The sequence below is a fragment of the Benincasa hispida genome, chromosome 12 (assembly GCF_027475165.1).
Source record: "Benincasa hispida cultivar pf3 chromosome 12, pf3_genome.v1.1, whole genome shotgun sequence".
Classification (NCBI taxonomy): Eukaryota; Viridiplantae; Streptophyta; class Magnoliopsida; order Cucurbitales; family Cucurbitaceae; genus Benincasa; species Benincasa hispida.
The window spans coordinates 37,529,874-37,549,917 of NC_143489.1; the positions used below are offsets into that span (position 1 = coordinate 37,529,874).

The 20,044-nt window shown below is 36.1% G+C and overlaps 2 protein-coding genes across 2 annotated transcripts in view; both read right to left on the minus strand.

Annotated features, from left to right (window-relative positions):
• Nucleotides 1-490: 490 nt before the first annotated feature.
• PQL3 (PsbQ-like 3) lies at nt 491-1,571 on the minus strand. The gene is made up of 2 exons (XM_039021139.2): nt 949-1,571; nt 491-824 (listed from the first exon to the last, which is right to left on the minus strand). Exons 1-2 carry the CDS (start codon nt 1,405-1,407, stop codon nt 729-731), a joined length of 555 nt encoding a protein of 184 aa, XP_038877067.1. The 5' UTR covers nt 1,408-1,571; the 3' UTR covers nt 491-728.
• A 3,033-nt stretch (nt 1,572-4,604) lies between these two features.
• Nucleotides 4,605-20,044, minus strand: part of ARF8 (auxin response factor 8) — a 34,780-nt gene continuing 19,340 nt past the window's right edge. Inside the window, exons 10-14 of the mRNA XM_090308589.1 lie at nt 12,809-12,884; nt 11,721-11,868; nt 5,626-6,671; nt 5,359-5,549; nt 4,605-5,019 (exon numbers count right to left, since the gene is read on the minus strand). Of these exons, the coding sequence (XP_090164715.1) occupies nt 4,845-5,019; nt 5,359-5,549; nt 5,626-6,671; nt 11,721-11,868; nt 12,809-12,884 (1,636 nt within the window). The 3' untranslated portion in view covers nt 4,605-4,844. The remainder of the gene's footprint in view (nt 5,020-5,358; nt 5,550-5,625; nt 6,672-11,720; nt 11,869-12,808; nt 12,885-20,044) is intronic.

Consider the following 20,044-nt stretch of genomic DNA (forward strand, 5'->3'; position numbering starts at 1 on the left):
CGGGACCGTAATTTTTCAAAATTTGTACTATTTGGATCATAAAATCCAAAAACAGTTTTCGAAAATAGAATCCAAATTGCGTACCCCACACATATTCAATGAACTTAATGAATCTGAAAACATAAAATAAAATTTGGATTGCGTACGAAAGCACTAAGCTTACAATTTTCTGTACAATAAATCTGTAAATTAAAAGAAAACAATGTCAAATAGTTGAAAGAGCTATTAGATAAGTTCCGGAAAAAAGATGGGAACGCCTTAGTAGACTTCATGCACGAATGGAATCAACAATAATAGGGGCGTGGGTCCTCTTTCTCTTGGGCAACTACTCCCAAACCATACTAAATGCTGGCAAGGACACCACATCTATCGACAGGGCTAACTGCGCCCGTTGACTCTAGTTCCCTTAAAAAGTCGTTACTTAATAAGGATTTGTTACACGTGATATAGTAGGCCTGAGGCCCTTGCGAATCAAATTGAAACTTATACCTATCAAACAAAGTTTAAAATATTGAACTTAATTTATAGTATAACAAGCCAAATTTAACTATCGATAAACTGTAATTGACATCATCTTCCTCCAACAATCAATCCCCAATCTCGCGGTTGAACCAAATAAAACAAAAAATTAGAACCGACTCTGCTTTGACTAAGAACTAGAAGAACACCATAATGGATTTGCGATTTCATTGGCCTTAGTTGAGAATCAAAAATCTTCCTTAATCTTTCTAAATTCTTGACAAAATATCAGAGATGGCTATCGCAATGTTATTGTAGCACTTCCAAACTCCTTCTACATCTTTATCTCTCGCCGCATAATCCATCTGCAAAAAACACTTCAATCAGAGAAGAAGATCCATATGAAATCGAAGAACACAAAATTCTTCGCGATTTCACTTCAAATCAAGACAAGAAGCCATTGAAGAGCTTTCAAACAATCGAACTTACTCGCGTAACATTGTTGAAGAGAACAGAATATAGTTTCCTAAGCGCAGGCCTCTCCGCAGGCGGTTTGTATTCGATTATAGTGTACAGATCTTGCTTCAGCAGCGGCGAACTGCTTCTCAACCGCTTCTGAGCTTCCTTCCAAGCCTCCGATTCGATTAAGCTTCTCACCTGCAAAAGCGCTTCCGCATGGCTTCTGATTCCGCTCTCAGCCTCGTCCAAGCTCTGCTCCGGCGCGATCAATTTCAGATCCAAAGCATTCGCCAATTCCACGGGTGTCGCGGTTACTGACGACGCCATTAAAGCTATGAATCCCAGCCCTAGCCTTCTGCTTATGTTTGTGGCGTTAATAGAACAATTCGGTGTGGTGTTGAACGATTGGAAGGAGATTGTGGGACGAAAGGAAGAGAAAGGGATGCGATTAGTGAGGTTTGAGACTGAGATTGGGAGTAATTCCGCCATTGGAGTACAGAGTGAAGCTTTTTGCTAACTGTATCTTTGTATGGATGTGAGATGCTAGGAATGTGCCACGTAAGCAAGGGATGGTTTTACCCATTCAAAAAATTTGGGTGGTCGGTTTAAATCTTATTTGCTCCTTGAATTTTGAAAAATATTCTATTTTCAACCCTAAATTTTTAAAATAGTTTACTTTAATCCATAGACTTTGAATATTATTTTATTTCAATCTCTAAATTTTAAAAAATATTTGTTTTAGTCTCTAAACTTTTAAAGATTGCTTATTTTGGTTCTTTATATATTAATTCTTTTTTTAACTTTTCAACAAAATGACGAGATGACTTGTATTTTTTAATGACTAGACTATCAAATAAGTTAGCTACGTTAAAAAATCTAGAGTTTCAATTTTGAAGCTGACAAAGAGAGAATGTAATTGACTTTTTTAGTTCAAAATTTTGATACTTTAGCATGTTGGTTGTTGACATTTTACTTCATATTTATCTTGCTTAATACATCTAGAGCCGAGTAATAAAAAAATACAAGCTTCTTCGTTTTTCTGTTGAAGAGTTAACATAATTTCAATAGTAAAGATTAAAATAAACACTTTTTAAAAGTTTACGGACAATAATTAATGTTTTTTGAAGTTTAGTCGTCGAAAGTGTATATTTTCATCAACATTTATTGTTTTTAAAAGTTCAATATTGGCATGAATTGATATTTCCATAATCAGGTACCTATGATACATAAAAAAAAAAAAAAAGCAACACAATGTAAATATAATATAAATAATAGATATGTTAACTTGTTTAAAAATTATAAAAAAGTTATTTATTAACTTAAATTTATTTTTTGAATTTTTTGTTTTTATAATTTTTTTCTTCTATCAAACATTCCCATAAAATTAAGATATCAATATTTTCATCGGACATGCCTTACACCAATGTTTTTTTTTTTTTTTTTTGTCAAATTATCATTTATCACGTGACAGTTTTCTTTTCTTTCTTTCTTTCTTTCTTTTTTTTTTTTTCTTTTTTTTTTTTTTTTTTAAGTTTTCTATATTATCATACTAAAAATTTTTGCAGTTAAGAGTAGAGTGCAAAAAAGAAATAAGGACACCTTGTACTGCTCTTATCAAGTTTACTTTTTTCTTGGAGGTTCAATTTTAACCTTTTTAACTTGTCAAGTAAAATTTTATGAGATGCAATTTCAATTATCAAATAAGTTGTCTAAAAATATCATTAACAAAGCTTTTCTCTTATGAATGTTCGATGCATTATAAAACAGATATACAATTTGAAATTGATAAAACTTTATAGAAGAACGACAATAGAGCTGATTTTTTATAAGAGAATTGACTTAAGATCCATCTCATTCTTAAGGGATATGAGTTTTTTTTTTTTTTTTTTTTTTATAATCCTAAATAATTTAGGATTAAATTTGATCAATTCAATCATAATTGGCCCTAGACTTATTTGAGGTCGCGCCTACTTTATTTTGGACTCCTTTCATAGTTTTTTTTCTAGCATATGACCTATTTCGTCACATCCAAGTCTACTCATAACATTAGCCCGCCCCCAATTTGGAATTCTAATTTAGGTTTCAAGTCTTTACAAGTTAATCTCCGTGTTGTACCTTTTATTGTACGTTTGTACATGCTTCTCTCTTTTGATTTGGAATTTTGGGAATCCATCTCTCCTGCATCCTCTCGCCTAAGGATTAGGCTTCTTTAATATTGAATTATAGGGGTTTGATTCACCCAAATTTTCCACCATAGGAGCTTTCCCTGAGTATGATTGAGAACTAGTTTAGAGTGATTTTTCTTCTTTTCTTGTTCTTTTCTTTGATAAGAGGGTTATCTCCCTCCCTCTTTGTGACAAATATTTCATCCAATTGAAGCCCCATGTCACCGTTATTTCTTGTGATTGTTCTTGTTTGCTTTTTCTATTTGGTTTTTGTTATGGGTGTCCCATGTATTTTACTAGATCATGAACAAGTTCTATCCGATCTTGATTTTCTCTTGTTCTTCAATTTTTAGTGCAAAAGTAGAACACACTTGTTTCCACAAATGATGCCAACTATTGATGTCAAAATTTGAATAGGAAAATGAGTTTGACCTTCACGTGATATCAATGCTAAATTTGTAGGAGGTGAATATAAGTTGCAAAACAAAGAGAAACCTACACACCAATGTGATACTTACCATATACACTTCAATGTAGTCAGAGAGAGAGCGTAGAAACTTTTGAATTTGAGAGTGAAAATTAACTTATTTCTTTTGGAGCCATAATAATATATAGGACAAGTATCAATTTATACCTCGTAAATTTTGGGTTGCATCAATTAAAATTTTAAACTAATAATTGTTTCATTTTAGACCCTAAACTTAAGTATATCAATTTGCGCCCTCCTATTACTTTTAAAAAAATTATCCATGCATTGATACTCAAATATGTGTAGACTTCTTGAAATGTGGATTTTACCAAATGGAAGAAAACTTAAGATTTATATGATATAATTATAAGTTTCACACGAGTTCTTTCAAAACATGTAATGAAATTTATAAATTGACACTTACAAAAATTCAAGATTTAAAGTGATACAATTATTTGCAATGTTGAAGTTGATACAACTCTTTTAAGAATATAAATTGATATTTTCCTTGGTATATTTATAGGAAAAATTTCTTACTAGTCATGCATGGATGCCTCAAAAGCTATTTACAATGTAATATTCTTTTTATTTAAAAAAAAAAAACAAAAAACAAAAACAAAAACAAAAAGAACCCAGAATCGATAAATGCGAGATCATGCAAACGCTGAACACCAAAACCTTTAAAGTACATTAAAGGAAATAATAATAATAAAGATCAATTAACTCATCTAGGGACCATGCATGCCACTTTGGTGCTTGCTCCAAACAAAGTGAATAATCCTAATTCATAACGAGATTGGAATCAATTATAGGGAGAAGAAATTCCTCCCATGAAGAATTGATTTCCTAAATAAAATAAACTGAAACTAAAGCATAGAAATTAAGGATGCAATTTGATAAGCCATAAAGATAGACAACTAGCATGTCTCAAATCACATCCTAAGAATCTGCACACAATGAGATGTATGATATGTATCCAGCGATGTTTAAGAAAACAAAATGGCCAAGAAAGAGAGAGAGTTACCATAATCAACAGAGCAGCTCACGACGAATGCTAGAAATGTTCAACGTGTTATATTTCTTATCTAAGTAAACAACGTACATGTATTTTAACCACATAATCTTTGGAAATGATAACTGTTTTAGAGTACTTATAAGCAAAAGAAATTATGAATACAAAAGAGTTTACACACACTGATCTAATTTGAAGGCATTCCAACTGCATATCTAGTTTAATTGCGAGTTCCGAAGTAAACATCTCTCGAACCTTGCAACACAACTCCCTTACAAGTTCAATATTCTAGCGAACCAACAGACGGTAGTCCCGAAACATTTCCAGCTTCATTGCCACCACTGGTAAGTCGCTGACCAACGATAGGGTTGAAGGACTCGATTGCCTGTTCCCCTAGTTTCTGAAAGTCCTGGGGAGAAAGTATCTTGATATACCCGACATTATTGACAAATGCCCTGCAACATATTCACAATAAGTGTGGTGAACTTATTTCAAACTATATCAGAAACATAACATGCAGAACTAGCAGAGGGCCCGTAAATTAACATGCACAAAGTCAGAGAGAAGTGGGTAATTGCTGCCCAAATAAAAAGGTTGAACAAATAGATTGAACTCAGAACATAACCTACACAAAATTCTTCACTTTCTGTTTTCTTTCATAGAAAAGCTTTAGAGAGCAATTCGAGAGAGGTAACGAGAAGAGCTTGAAATTCTAGGAACAACGGTACCATGTTCACTTTAAGCATAAGCCTATAAAGGGGATGCATGGAACAAAGTATATGTCAGTTACTTACTCCCAAGGGTCATCTCCAAGGAGAAGTACATCATTCTCCCTGTCGACAAATACAAGCTGCCAGCCTGATCTATGAGGGTCTTCCAACTGTCCCTCGATTCCAAACATCTGAGCCAGCTCCTCTCGCAGCTCCTGATAGCTGCTGAACCGGGAGATGTCTAGTGAGCGCCCAACAGATCCGGATTTATAAACCTGCAACAAGAAGAGCTCTAAGCCAGCATACAACTAATAAAAACAGGATTTACCTCGTGTGTTTGCATGTTCGCACCTTCACAAATGTCCGAGTTGGATTTGATGGATCAATTTGCCCTGAGTTGTGCAACAACTCAGAAGAGTCTTGGACACAACTGTACAGAGAATTCTGAAATCCAGAATCTCCCAGTGGCATGGAGGATGAATCAGGACCAATTGATGGAGAAGCGTAAGTGGGCACATTAGAGGAAAGAAGAAGTCCAGATGAATCAATATTTACACCAAAAAGTGTAGGACTTGGAGAATCTGAATTACAATTTCCCAGCTCCAAAATTGAGTCTCTACCAGAAAATGGTGGAAATGACATTGAGTTCGGGTGAGCATCAACCTGTGAATGAGCATTCTTAGAAACAGGGGTTTGTTGAGGTAACTGCTCAGTTAGGATTGACTGCCCACTTCTGTAGATATTGGAAAAATTTCCCGTCCCTTCAGCACATGATGAAGCAAGTATATTTCTTCTCGAGGTAATGGATTCCGAGTAATTTGTGTTGGAATCCATAAGGTCTGTTCTGGGAAATGTGGGTGATGGCACATTTGAATGCCCACCCTGATGGAATTGATTGCTTTGAACCTGAATGGTATCATGATAAGTATGCTGTTGCTGGTTTGGCAGATCCTCAGGTTGATTTTGTAGAGTTTGCTGGAGAATATGTTGAGGTAGATTTTCTGCCATAACTTGGCTTGGTGCCTGCAGAATGTTCTGAGGCATGGATTGTTGAACCAATTGCTGTTGTTGCTGCTGCTGCTGCTGCTGCTGCTGTTGTTGCTGCTGTTGCATCTGCAACAGAGAGTTATGGAAGCCTGCCTGTTGAATATATTGGAAAGGTTGTTGAAGATGCATAATTTGCTGTCTCAGCATATCAACACCTCCAATGTTTGGCATTCCGGCAGCCAACATGGCTTGATACTGTTGATTATGATCATTTCCAAACATGGAAGAATCAAGTCTCTGCTGCAACCAGGGCAGGGATCCCACAGATTGCAAATTCAATGAGTGTAGACCCTGTTCCCCGACTCCTCCCCGAAGCCACATTAAGCCATTAGATGCATCATCTCTGTTATCTGTAAGAAACACAACATTACAAAAGAAAAAGGCGGTCATAAATCATGAGTACTTTGTGAAAACTTTTATATCCATGTAATGTTAAATTAACCAGTGCCGTAAGCATAAGCAATCCCTGCTAAATGACAACACAGTGCACCAAATTTCCCACAAAGGCATATAGAAAATGAAATGATAGAAGATATACAGATGAGCACCAAATAAAGCTCTGCTAAAATAGACATAATTATACTTCTTTAAGATAAAACATCATTATAAATGCAAGTAGATAAAAACATGGCTTGGAGATATTAAAGAATAGGCTCCAGTTGATATTCAAATAGACTCACTGGTGGGTAGATTTAGTTTAGCAGCGTTGTTATATATCATCTAACAATCATCAATCACAGTTTAGTGGAGCAAATGAGAATCTTTAGCTTTCCTCCAATCAAATCTTTAGCCTTTTTGTTATATGATATAAAGCTCTCAAGGTTTGAAGCTCTCTCAACCCCTTTTACTTCTTTGTTGATAGCCGATTGGATTGTTTGCAGGCAGGGCTCACCTCAATACAAAGCCCAAGTTCTCTAAACCAAGGAGCCAATGCCATCAGATGTGGAGCAGGATTAAAAGAGTCCATACTTGTTGATGGGTAAAAATCATACAAATCTTCTCCCGGATGTTCATGTAGAGAGTGAGGTGAGTACGGCATTGGGCTAGAAAGATAGGCTTCAGTCGGCGTCAGATGAAAGGGCAATGATGGCAGTGGAATGTTTCTTAGTTTAGTTGATATCAAACGATTTCTATTTCTTTTCAGCACTAATATTGGTTGTATGTGGATTGTATTTGGTTGTTATCTTTTTCGGTTGTAACTGTGTGAATTGATTTGGATATATCAACTTCTTGTTGAGTTGGGATTTGAAATCACCACACCGACAAAATTGTGGTGTGATAATCAAGTAGCACTTCATATTGCGTGAAACCAGTATTTCATGAGAGGGTTTAAGCTCAAAATCCCCCAAAATCAAACCCCCTCCCCTCCCTCCAACCCCTCAAACAAACTTCACACAAAAACACTCGAACCAAACAAATTCAAACCTCAATCCACACATCAAAAGGCAATCATCCGTACTAGATCCCTCCAAGAGAGAGAAAAAAAAAAACCACGAAAGCAAACAACAATCAAGTGAGGAAACTGAGAAAGATGAGATAAATTAAACCCCAAAAAAACCCCTTCACTGACAAGCAATTTTAGAGTAAGCCGGTACACCACAATCAGACTGACTGAGAATGTCAATCAGTACATTTTCATGAAAGGACTAAAGATATTGAAGTTGATTTCCATTTTGTACGTGAGAAAATTCAACAAGGGACTAGAGAACAATTAGGAGATAGCTTCACAAAAGCATTGGATGGAACACGTATAGATTATCTATGTAACAAGTTGGACATGATTAACATATATGCTCCAACTTGAGGGGGAGTGTTATAGTTCTATTGTTAGGATTTTCCACTACTGTAAATATTTTGTTATATTTCTCTCTTTTTCTATGCTTTGTACACTTGTATATATTCATATCTTTGGTGAATGAATAGAGTATTTTGATTCTCTCTCAAACCTAAGGGTTTTACACAATTCGTAATTGACTTGTCAAGGGTTATCAAGAGTAGAAGCGACATGTGCAGAGGGTGATGGCACCCTCTGACCCTTATTCATCAATCTTCTGCATTCACGTTTCGTAACTTCCAAGCTGAAGTTGGAACTCAGTTTAGTGGTGCTCTTAAAATCCTACAGACCGATAATGCTAAGGAATATTTCTCTCATACTCCAGTCTTATTTAGATGTCATGGCATTCTTCATCAATCTTCTTGTGTCGATACTCCATCTCAAATTGGGGTTGTAGAACGAAAGAATTGTCATCTCCTTGAGACAGCCAGAGCTTTGATGTTTCAGATGCATGTTCCAAAAGCCTTTTGGGTTGATGCTGTTTCCACAACTTGTTTCTTAATAAATCACATGCCCTCTTCCATTCTTAAGGGTGAGATACCTTTTCATACTTTATGCCCCAAGCAACATTTGTTTCTCATTCCACCCAAAATATTTGGTTGTACTTGCTTTATTCGGGATGTTCGGTCTCAACATACCAAGCTGAATCTAAAGTCCTTAAAATGTATTTTCCTTGGTGATTCCCGTGTTCAAAAGTGGTATCGGTGTTATTGTCCTAGTCTAAATAAATATTTCGTCTCTCCTGATGTCACGTTTTTTTAACATTCCTCATTTTTTTCATCACCGTCTTTCTCTTCGATAAGAGTTAGGGGGAGCATAAGGAATTAGAAGATGATTTCCTTGTCTACACGGTTATTTATCCTTCCGATCCTCTTCCTGATTCATCTCTACCTGTAGCTAACTCTACTTTTCAACCATTGTTAAGGTCTATACTTGATGACAACCTCCTTCAGTTCCATGCCCTGTACCAGAGACTTCTGTCTCCTTCAGTTCCATGCCCTATACCACAGTCTTCTTCGTCATTGGATCCAGAAACAAGTTATGATCTTCCTACTGCTCTTTATAAAGGTAAACGTACATGTGCTCATCCTATTTCTTCTTGTGTTTCATATAACCATTTGTTGCCTTCCACATGTTCATTCATTGCATCCTTAAAGTCTGTATCCATCCCTAAAACTGTTCATGAGGCTTTGTCTCATCCTAGTTGGTGTGCCGCAATGGTGGAGGAGATGACTGCCTTAGATGATAATTGTACTTGGGATTTAGTTTCTCCCCCTACAGGAAAGAAAGCTATCGGTTGCAAATGGGTGTTTGCAGTTAAAGTTAATCTTGATAGTTCTGTTGCTCAGTTAAAAGCGTGCCTTGTAGCGAAAGGCTAAGCACAAACTTATGGCGTTGACTATGCTGATACTTTTTCTCCTGTAGCAAAAATGGCATATGTGAGGTTGTTTATTTCATTAGCTTCAATCAATCATTGGCCTTTACATCGGCTTGATTATTCAAAATGCATTCGTTCATGGTGATCTTCAAGAAGAGATGTATATAGAGCAACCACTAGGGTTTGTTGCTCAGGGGAGAATGGAACGATGTGTCGCCTTCGTAAATCTTTGTATGGATTAAAGCAGAGTCCACGGGCTTGGTTTGGTAAATTTAGTCAGGTGATTGAAAGCTTTGGAATGTGGAAGAGCACGTTAGATCATTCGATCTTTTTTAAGAGATCTGAGGGTGGTGTCATCTTGTTAATCGTATATGTGGATGATATTGTGATTACTAGTGATGACTTTACGTATCCAGTCCCTAAAGACCTTTCTTTATAGTCGATTCTATACAAAAGATTTGGACATGTTGAAATACTTCTTAGGAATTGAGATAATAAGAAACAAGAAAAGAATACTATTATCACAGAGAAAATATGTACTTGACTTGTTGACTGAAATAGGGAAGCTAGGGGCTAAGTCATGTAGTACCCCAATGATGTCCAACTTACAGCTCACAAAAGATGGAGAATTGTTAAAGGATCCTGAAAGTTATAGGAGGTTAGTGGGAAAACTTAATTACCTTACAGTGACTCGACCTGACATAGCCTATTCAGTAAGTATTGTGAGTCAGTACATGTCATGCCCTACAATTGATCATTCTGTTGCATTGGAACAGATTCTGTGTTATCTGAAGGGTGCTCCCGGGCGTGGTTTACTATATAAGGATTATGGTCATACTAATATCGAATGTTTCTCAGACGCTGATTGGGTAGGATCTAAAGAAGACAAAAGATCAACCTCAGGGTATTGTGTTTTTGTTGGTGGTAATTTGATTTCTTGGAATAATAATAAGCAAAATGTGGTGTCACGTTCAAGTGCGGAATCAGAATATAGAGCAATAGCACAGTCTTTGTGGGAATTGATTTGAGTTGGGATTTGAAATCACCACCCCGACAAAGTTGTGTGAAAATTAAGGATTCAAGCAGCACTTCATATTGCGTCTAATCCAGTATTTCATGAAAGGACTAAACATATTGAAGTTGATCGTCATTTTGTATGTGAGAAAATTCAACAAGGGTTGGTATCTACAGGATATGTGAAGACTGAAGAACAATTAGGAGATATCTTCACAAACGCATTGGATGAAACACGTACAGATTATCTATGTAACAAGTTGGGCATGATTAACATATATGTTCCAACTTGAGGGGAGTGTTATAGTTCTATTGTTAGGGTTTTCCATTATTGTAAATATTTTGTTATATTTCTTTCCTTTTCTATGCTTTATACACTTGTATATATTCATATCTTTGGTGAATGAACAGAGTATTTTGATTCTCTTTCAAACCTAAGAGTTTTACAGGTCATAATTTCTATATTTTGTTTCTTTGTTTCTTTGTAATTTGAGCATTAGTCCCTTTCCATTTTATCAATGAAAACGGTTTTCATTTTCCAGGGAGGAAAAAAAAAATCTAAAGTCTACATCTAACATGTGGAATGTGTTAACAGAGCTTAAATGTAAAACCTTCCTAACAGAGCTTAAATGTAAATAATTTACATGTGGAATGTGCTAAAAAATAGGATACGTAGATACAGATGAAATAAACCATAAAAAGAGAATCCAAAAACAAAGTAGAGAATATGCTGGTACAGATAGGATATATTCCATTTAAGAAAGAAAATCCACAAACAAAATAGAGATGTGCGGATACAAAAAAGAGAACCCACAAACTCTATATCTAACATTTTAAAATCTGGAACTAGAAGCCCAAGTTAATATTGGGTACTGGAAATCTTTTTAAAACGGCCAGCAAAGATAATGCAAAATGACTGTGAGTGATGCCAAAATGACTCAGTTCCCACTCATGCCAACTCCCCTTCTTTATCCTCAAGCCTCTAAAAAGACTACAATCATCAAGCAGTAAACCAAAATCAATTCATTTGATGCCCAAAAGAGAAATAACTTCAATCCACTTAAATTTGCCATATAAAGAATATGAATTACAAAGCATCATAAACTTCAGAAAAAAGTTTGGACACCTATTGCAGAGGACCGAAAATGAATTTAGTAGATAGAAAACAAATACCATGAACAGAAGAGACTCCAGGATGCCATGGACGTTTGAGTCTAAGTGGAAACAGAGACGGATACATAGGAAATGTAGTCAAAGGCTCAATTTCCCACAATGATACCCTTGGCTGCCTCTCCCCAGCTGTTGACTCATCCCACCCTACCTGAACAAGGAAAAACACAAAAATGAACCAAACAGTCAAAGGTCTGAATGGAATGGGATTTTGGATGGTGCCACCTGATACTGTGAGTTAATTTAAATTTTTTATTATTATTATTATTACTACTTTCAAAAAAGGAACATGCGCCTATAAAATTTAAAACAGTGCCTTAAAAGATTTGTTCTAAATTTCCAAGTCTTTCAGATGCTGACATTTCCAACCTACATACAAGACAGGACGACATGTGGAACAACTCTCTATTACTAGCTAATTCTAAGGGTTAAGGAAGCATTGCAGGAATTAACTTAATAAAATGTTGTGCTTCTGCATTAGATGAGATCAAGAATTAACCCCCTTGATTATTCACAAAAACTTCATAGTAGATTAGCTAACACCTATTTGCTGAAATTTCAGAACCAAATGATCTGAGCATCCTAAACTAGGAATTTCATTTCCAATAATATTTTTTCTATATACTAACAAATACTATTTAAACTTCAAATACATTTCCTTAAGTGCATCAGAGCATATAATATCACAGAAGTCACGTTTTCAGACCACCAACAGTACAGCCATGTTGCCAGTAAAATAAGTTAATCGAACGAAAATACTAAGGAATCCACTACACAACTTGTAATCAGGGTTTGGGAAGGCATCCCATCAAGACTATACATTTACTGAGCATGTTGTTCAGTTTTATTACATCATTCAACCCTCATGTACAGAAACTACTGCAAGAAAATTCAGTTCATGCAGATTTCAGCACGTGTACATATATGTAAGCTACTGCATGCTTGAAGACAGCGAAAGTTCTGAACAAAAGCCATTCATACTTGAGGTCACAATCTAAGCATGTGCTACTAGATAAAGTATTGAGAAATAACGTCATTGTAAATTTAGTAAGTGTTTTTGTGGAACCATCGTGGGAATAAAGCTGCAACACCTTGACAGAACGCCAATGAGAATTCGGCCAGCGAACAGGGTCGAGATCACTTATTCCAGTTATAGTACCCATGTACCTGACAATTCAACTATCCACATATTAGCATGCAGAAACATGCATATTGCGGTGAAAGATCCATAATAAAAGGTAATATTCTTAACCTCTACGGGTATATCATCTAGGATTCGGAAAAATCATGGATATCATGGAAACTTACAGAAATGTGTGCAATTCTTGATGAAACTTTAATGACAACTCATCTGAGTTTATCACTATCTTGAGACAAAACAAGTGCATTATTAAAAGAAAAGATAGTAATGGCACTGATAGATGAGCAAACAATTGCTTAATGCCCGAGTAACGGATAATTAAATACAACTTCTATTTTCTTCTTCCTTCTTTCTTTCTTCTTCTCTTTTTAGAAAAAAATTATAAGAATCTGAGTACAGTCATGCTTGTTTGATAACGTTTTTATTTTCAATTTATGGCTTCTGTTCTCATTTTTTCATTATATGTGTTTCAAGTAACAAATATAATGGACAAATCAGCTCGTTTCTTGTTTCTAATTAAAAATAATAATAATAAATAAATAAATCTTAAAATGGGGAAAAATAAAAAGTAGCTTCTGTTTTTCTCCCTTTTCTCTCTCTGCCATCATTTTTTTAATACTTGCTTATCTTTTTCGTTTTATTACCCTTTTTTTCTCTCTCCTTTTGTTGTGTTATCATCCCTTTTTTTCCCACTAACGAGCCTTTAGTTATTATTTTAAATTTAGATCTCTATTATTTTTCCTTAATTTTGATAAGGTTTCAATTTCATTTTAGTAATATATATATATATATATGTTTCATGTTTACCATTTATTTTCAAAGCAAATAAAATCTTTCTTCATTCTCCTTTTTAAATAAATGGTCCTTGAAAATTATCAAAATTAGTCAGAAAATTTACAAATTAGTCTAATGAAGCTTATTCACGCAAGTCAATATCATTTTAAGATGAATTGGCTAGGGTGATGGGAGTGATATGGTAGATCAAATTTGAATAACATCTGAAAAATAAAATTTACTATTTTGTTTTTTAAAAAACTTGCTTTGTGGATTGTATTAAATACTTGGGTGTTTGGAGCGCTGAGTTGAGTTCCTAAGTCTGGAGTTAATATGTTGGAACTAGGAAATCTGTATTTGAGGTGCAGAGTTGTAAATATGAGGTTCCTCAATAAATGTGCAAACTTCAATAGTGTGCAGTATTGAAGGTGCCGGAGTTGAATTATTTAACACCGACTTATGAAGTCAGTGAGCCAAACACCCCACCATTAAGTCTTTATAATAGTTATAAATTTGTTTTAGTGCAAGCTACATTATGATGCAGTATGTATTTCAACTAAATAACAAGGAACAAGAAATCATTATCAAATACATTTTTCTAAAAGAAATCTTAAAGAAATAAGATACGAAAATAGTTATCTTACACAGTTTTGGATTAGAGCCCCCTTCTGGTAGTTAATTCAATGTTCCCTACTACGGGTTTTTTTAATGCACTTATACATTCTCTCCTTTTTCATAATGAAAGCTCAATTTCTTGGCAGAAAACAAAACGTTGAACAAAAGAGAGTTAATAAATTTAGTAAATTATTAAGGAAAATAGTTATTAAAAATGCTTATTATTAGAGAAATAGTGCCAAATATCGGCAACATCATGTTATCACCAAGGTCGCTTATTATTAGAGAAATATTGCCAATTGTCAAGACCTAAATTGTTCGGCTTTGTTGGTCGATGGCAACACATTCTAATACTTGCTTCTAGAAAAAATTTGCGAGACCTCCCATTGTGCATATTTACTCTAGGAAAGGTAAAAATGCTAATTCGCAGAAAAAAGTTAATTAGTGGTCGGGGGATCACGCGTGGATGAATGGTGTGTGTGTGTGTGTATACAATATGAGAGTGTGGAGGGTCTTTGTAGGAGTTTGGGTAGCCATCTGAGGCAGTTTATGCACCAAGTTTTTGGACTTGAAACCAAAAGGAACGGCCAAGTTTAGGGAAAGATTTGCACTATTGTCAAAGCCCAAGAAGCACATACTTTAGTTTGACTAACGTGCCCATGTCTAACACGTGTTGACACTTGGACACTCTGATATTTGTTGAACACATATCAAACAGTTTTTAGTGTAATACATGTGGTAAGACACTAATTGTACAAAATCAAAACAGAACCAACATTTGTTAGACATGTATCAAACACTTGTATACTAAATAGACACATATATGACAAAAGGAATAAAATTCGATAGTAAAGTACATTAAACTAATCTTTTAAGCATATAAAAGCATAAACTCATTGCTCTTTGAATTTCCTTCTTGTTTAAAAATGATATATATTTTAAAAAATGTATGTTTAAATAAACATGTCGTTGTATTAGTGTCCTAATAGTTTTAAAAAATAGTATACCACTACCTATGTCGTGTCTGTTTAGATCAAAGTGTTGCAAATGTTTTGGAGAGCACTTTCCTGAATGAGCTTCTTACAGCCATTCAAGTTGAAGCTATCAGCAGGGAATTGATTTGGCTACAGAGTATTATTAAGCAGACCCAATATCAAGGCCTAGTGTTGAAATTGGACTTCGAGTCAAAGGAAACAAGGCCCAACATCGCCCCAAGAAAATCGACCCAACCCAGCCAAGAGAATTAATAAGTTCCAATCCCATCAAACCCACAAACTGCAGTCTCGACTCAATTACCGATCTAGACCATTACCCTCCCGATAAGGTAAAATATCTAGAAAAAGCTTACAATTACGTGGATTGGAATTTAAAGCTTACAATTACGTGGATTGGAATTTTTTGGACAAAGTCTTGGAGAGGAAAGGATTTGGTTATAAATGGCGGATGTGGATGTGGGGTTACCTAAGAAATGTGAGTTACTCCTTTCTCATTAATGGGAGTCCTAGGGGCAAATTTGTGGCGACGAGATGCCTCAAGCAGGGAGACCCCTTTTCCCCTTTCAGGCAGATCAGGTTCTTCTTTCCTATCTTCAATTTCTGATACACTTTTCTTTTGCTTAGCGAAGGAGAGCTCCTTCTTATTGCTAAATCATATCCTTGCTTTTTCCAAGGAAATATCGGGGCTGAACATCAATAGGGGGAAATGTTGTGTTGCGGGAATCAACTGTGGGGTGATAAGCTTAGGAGGTGGGTCGAGTGGGTTGGGTGTGATGTTAGTAGTCTCCCCTCCTTTTTTTTCTTTTTTTACGAATCAACCTTTCATTGAGAAAAAATGAAAGAATACACGGACATACAAAAACAAACAAGCCCACCAAAATACCCCTATTAAAGGAAGGGGTTTCAACTAAGTAAAATGTTACCAAGTGGATAATTACATAAAAGCTTCAAAAGCGAAGCCCAAAGGGACACATGAAACCTCACAAAGGACCAAACCTCATAAGAGTCTCTATCCCCATCTTTAAATACTCTATTGTTCCTCTCCCCCTATATATCCCATAACCCCACACACACCCCCAAATAGTCTCCCCTCTATTTATCTTGGCCTTCCTCGTGGAAGTAATCCCAAGTCGGTCTCTTTGTGGGACCCTACGGTGGATAAAGTTAGGAACAAGCTAGCCTCTTGGAAGAAAGGTTGTTTCTCTAAAGCAACCAGGCTTAGCCTAATCAAGTCCATCTTGAGTGGTATTCCCATTTATTATTTCTCCCTCTACAAGACCCTGTGCGAGGTTTGTAAGTGCCAAGAGAGGATGATGCGTAACTTCCTTTGGGAAGGGATTGATGAGGGTAAAAGCAAAGGTTCGCACTTAATTAGATGGGAGATTATTGAGAGACCGGTTTCTTTGGGGGGTTTGGACATTGGGAATCTTAGGATGCGCAAACCCTTTTAGCCAAATGGTTAAGGCGCTTCTCCTTTGAGCCTAATTCTCTGTGGCGCAAGATCATTGCAAGTAAACAGAGCCCACATCCTTTTGAGTGGTTGTTTAAAGGGATTAAAGGTACCCACCAGAATTTGTGGAAAGACATTTCAAAAGAACTCCCTTCTTATGCTTATATGGTTCATTGTGTGTGTGGGGGGGTAAGGGGGTACTTACTTTTGGGGAGATCACTAGGTCACTGGGTGGGGCAGAGACCACTTTGTGTTATGTTTCCTCGATTGTATCACTTATCGTCTCTCAAAAATCATTTTGTTGTCGATTTTTTGTATGGTCAGGGAGTTCTTGTTCCTTTTCATTTAGGTCCCGACATTCTTTTCCCAATAAAGAAGCTACGAATGTGGCTGCTTTTCTTTCTTTACTTAAGGGCCACCCAATTAGGTTGGGGAGAAGGGATGTCAGATTTTGGAGTCCCAATCCTTTGGAAGGGTTCTCGTGTAAGTCTTTCTTTCATTGTTTGGTTCATCCTTCCCCCTTAGGTGAGTCAGTCTTCTCGATACTTTGGAGGATTAAGATCCCTAGAAAGGTGGTTGTATTCTTTGTCGGAAAGCAGAGGAAGACATGGATCATATTCTTGGCGCTGTGACTTTGCGAGTGGAGTCTAGGATTCCTTCTTCCAGACGTTTGGTATGATGAATGTTCGTCATAGAGATGTCAGTGCTATGGTCGAAGAGTTCCTCCTTAATACGACTTTTTTTTTTTTTTTTGGGGGGGGGGGGGGGGGCGCTAAGGTGTGTGTGGTCTTATGGGTTTTGTAGGGCGAGTAGAATAGTAGGGTGTTCAGTGTAGTTAGAGAGGGATCATAGGGAACTTTGGTCTCTTGTTTGTTTTCATGTTTCCCTTTAGGCTTCGATGTTGAAAACCTTTTGTAATTATTCTACAAGTGTGATTTCACATAGTTGGAGTCCCTCCCTTTTCGTGGTCTTGGTTTTTTGTACACCCATGTATCCTTTCATTTTTTCTCAATGAAAGTCGTTATTTTCATATAAATGTGAATATATATGCATATGTATATGTATGTATATACATATATAAAGAGAGATCCATCAACTAGGTGGTTATCAAAAGCTAAGTTTCAATCGGAGAGAGAAAAAGGGCTTTGCTTTAGGTGAGACGAGAAGTATATGATAAGGCATTGCTGGAAAAATCATAAATCCCAAGAGTTGAGGGTATTGCTAGAGAACAACCTTGAAGACATTGAAGTTCTTCCAGAGCAATGGAGGAACCACATGAGGCACTAGATCAGGGTAGGGAATTAGGTTGAATTGGATCTAAAATATGTCATTGGGTTCTCTCTTCTCGGGAACAATGAATATCAAAGGGTTGATAGGTGAAAGAGAGGTAATAGTTATGATCAATTATGGAGCCATCCACAATTTCTTTTTTTTTTTTTTAAAAGTATTGTAATTAAAGTGTGGGGCGGGGGAATCGAACCTCAAACCTTGAGGTTGATAGTATAAACACTATGCCAGTTGAGCTACGCTCTTGTTGGCCCATCCACAATTTCTTCTCACAATAACTAGCACATGAATTAAAGCTACCCTAACAAACAACGTCAAATTATATGGTTGTAAAGGGGATAGGAGTTGTGGTGTCAGGCAAAGAAATTCGTAATGAGTTTTTCGCCATTTTTAAACAATATATTTCAAAATCTTGCAAAAATGCAGCATGGTTTTTATCTAAATACTCAGAATTCACTATGGTAGGGCTACCTGAATTAACGATTCAGGAGGATTTATTACCTTTGGAGTTAAAAGGGATTGGATATCATCTTATGAAAGCAATTATGATGGAATTCATGGGGTAGGTTGGAAAGCTTTAAGTATTACATTTGCATTGGGGAAGAATAAGGTTACCATCAGAAGAGACCCATTAAGAAGGCAGAGGTCACTCTAAATATGCTCACTTGAAGGTGGTCAGATCTAAAGATTTTTATTTGAATTACAAGGATTGAACCTTGAGGAACAAAGCAATGGGATTAATGCCGATAGCGACAAGGGGTCAATGTCATTGCAGAAGGAAATTCAAGGATTATTGAAGGTATTATGAGCATCTAAATGATTGGTTGACTATCAAATTGTGTTGAAGGAGGGCCAACAACCTGTTAAAGTACAACCTTACAAGTACCCCCATGCCTAGAAATCAGAAATTTGGAGTCTACTTAGTGAGTGAGATGTTGGCTACCAAGATAGTCAAACCCAAGTGACAGTACCAAATAAATTGTGAGGATTACCACACTTTAAACAAAGTGACATTACCAGATAAATTGTTTATTCAAAACTTAACTTGAAGTTTAAGTACCACAAGGTCAAAATGCACAAGTCTGCTCTCCTGATGTTGGTGATCTAAGTGTTTTCCTTTATTGTATATCCTCGGTTTTAGCCTTGTGTATTTAGTGGCTTAGTTCTATTTCTTTTATTATTCTATCATCGACTCCCTAGGTTCCCTTAACTGGCTAGCAAATTCTTGTATAAATCGGCTTTCTAGGTTGCCATTAGTTGTTCATTATTGAATAAAGATGATCTTTTAATTCTTGGTGTGTTAAACCAATTGGTACCCAAAGCGTCATCCAAACGTGCAGTCTATTTTGGATTTTGGTTAGACATGAAAGTGGAAGCCTCCTCATCATCTAAAGTTGCAAAGAGTCAGTCGTTTATCCACTGTAGAAAAAATAGTCGATGATATGAAGGAAGAAACTGAGAAAATGTGTATGATGTTGGCTCAAATTTTACAATAATTGAATATCCAAAATGCAAGGGCCAACTAAGAAACAAAGGTGTCATTCACATCAATGAAGGTCATCAAAAAACCGGACTGATTAAAGAAAGAGATGGTGTTCAATTACCTTTAGAAAATCAGGAGCCTACCCAAGTTCAAGAACGTGTCAAGATCCTTGATAGAACTAATGCCACAAAGCCAATTCCTCGGGATTATTTTCTAGTTGGGAGAAATGTTTATCAACCAAGATTTAGACCTCAAGAAATGCAAATTCGCAAGATTCAGACTTTTCTGGAGAAAATGAGAACTATCATTTTGGATATCAAGATTGGATGGGGATGAGACGGGGCAGACATCATTTTCAGCAAGAAAAGTCTGAATATAAGATGAAAGTTGATCTTCCTACTTTTGATGGTAGTAGGGAAGTTGAAGCCTTTCTTGATTGGACAAAACAAGTGGAAATTTTCATTGAATACGCAAATATTCCCAAAGAAAAGAAGGTAAAACTTGTGGCTTTCAAATTTCAACGTGGAGCATTGGCTTGGTGGGATCAAGCCCAAAATAACTGAAGATGCTATGGCAAACCAC

Coding starts and splice junctions, on each gene's coding strand:
- PQL3 (XM_039021139.2), bottom strand. CDS start 1,407: ATGGCGGAATTACTCCCAATCTCAGTCTCAAACCTCACTAATCGCATC. Junction 825..948: donor TCTTCAACAATGTTACGCGA/GTAAGTTCGATT, acceptor TGTTTTTTGCAG/ATGGATTATGCGGCGAGAGA.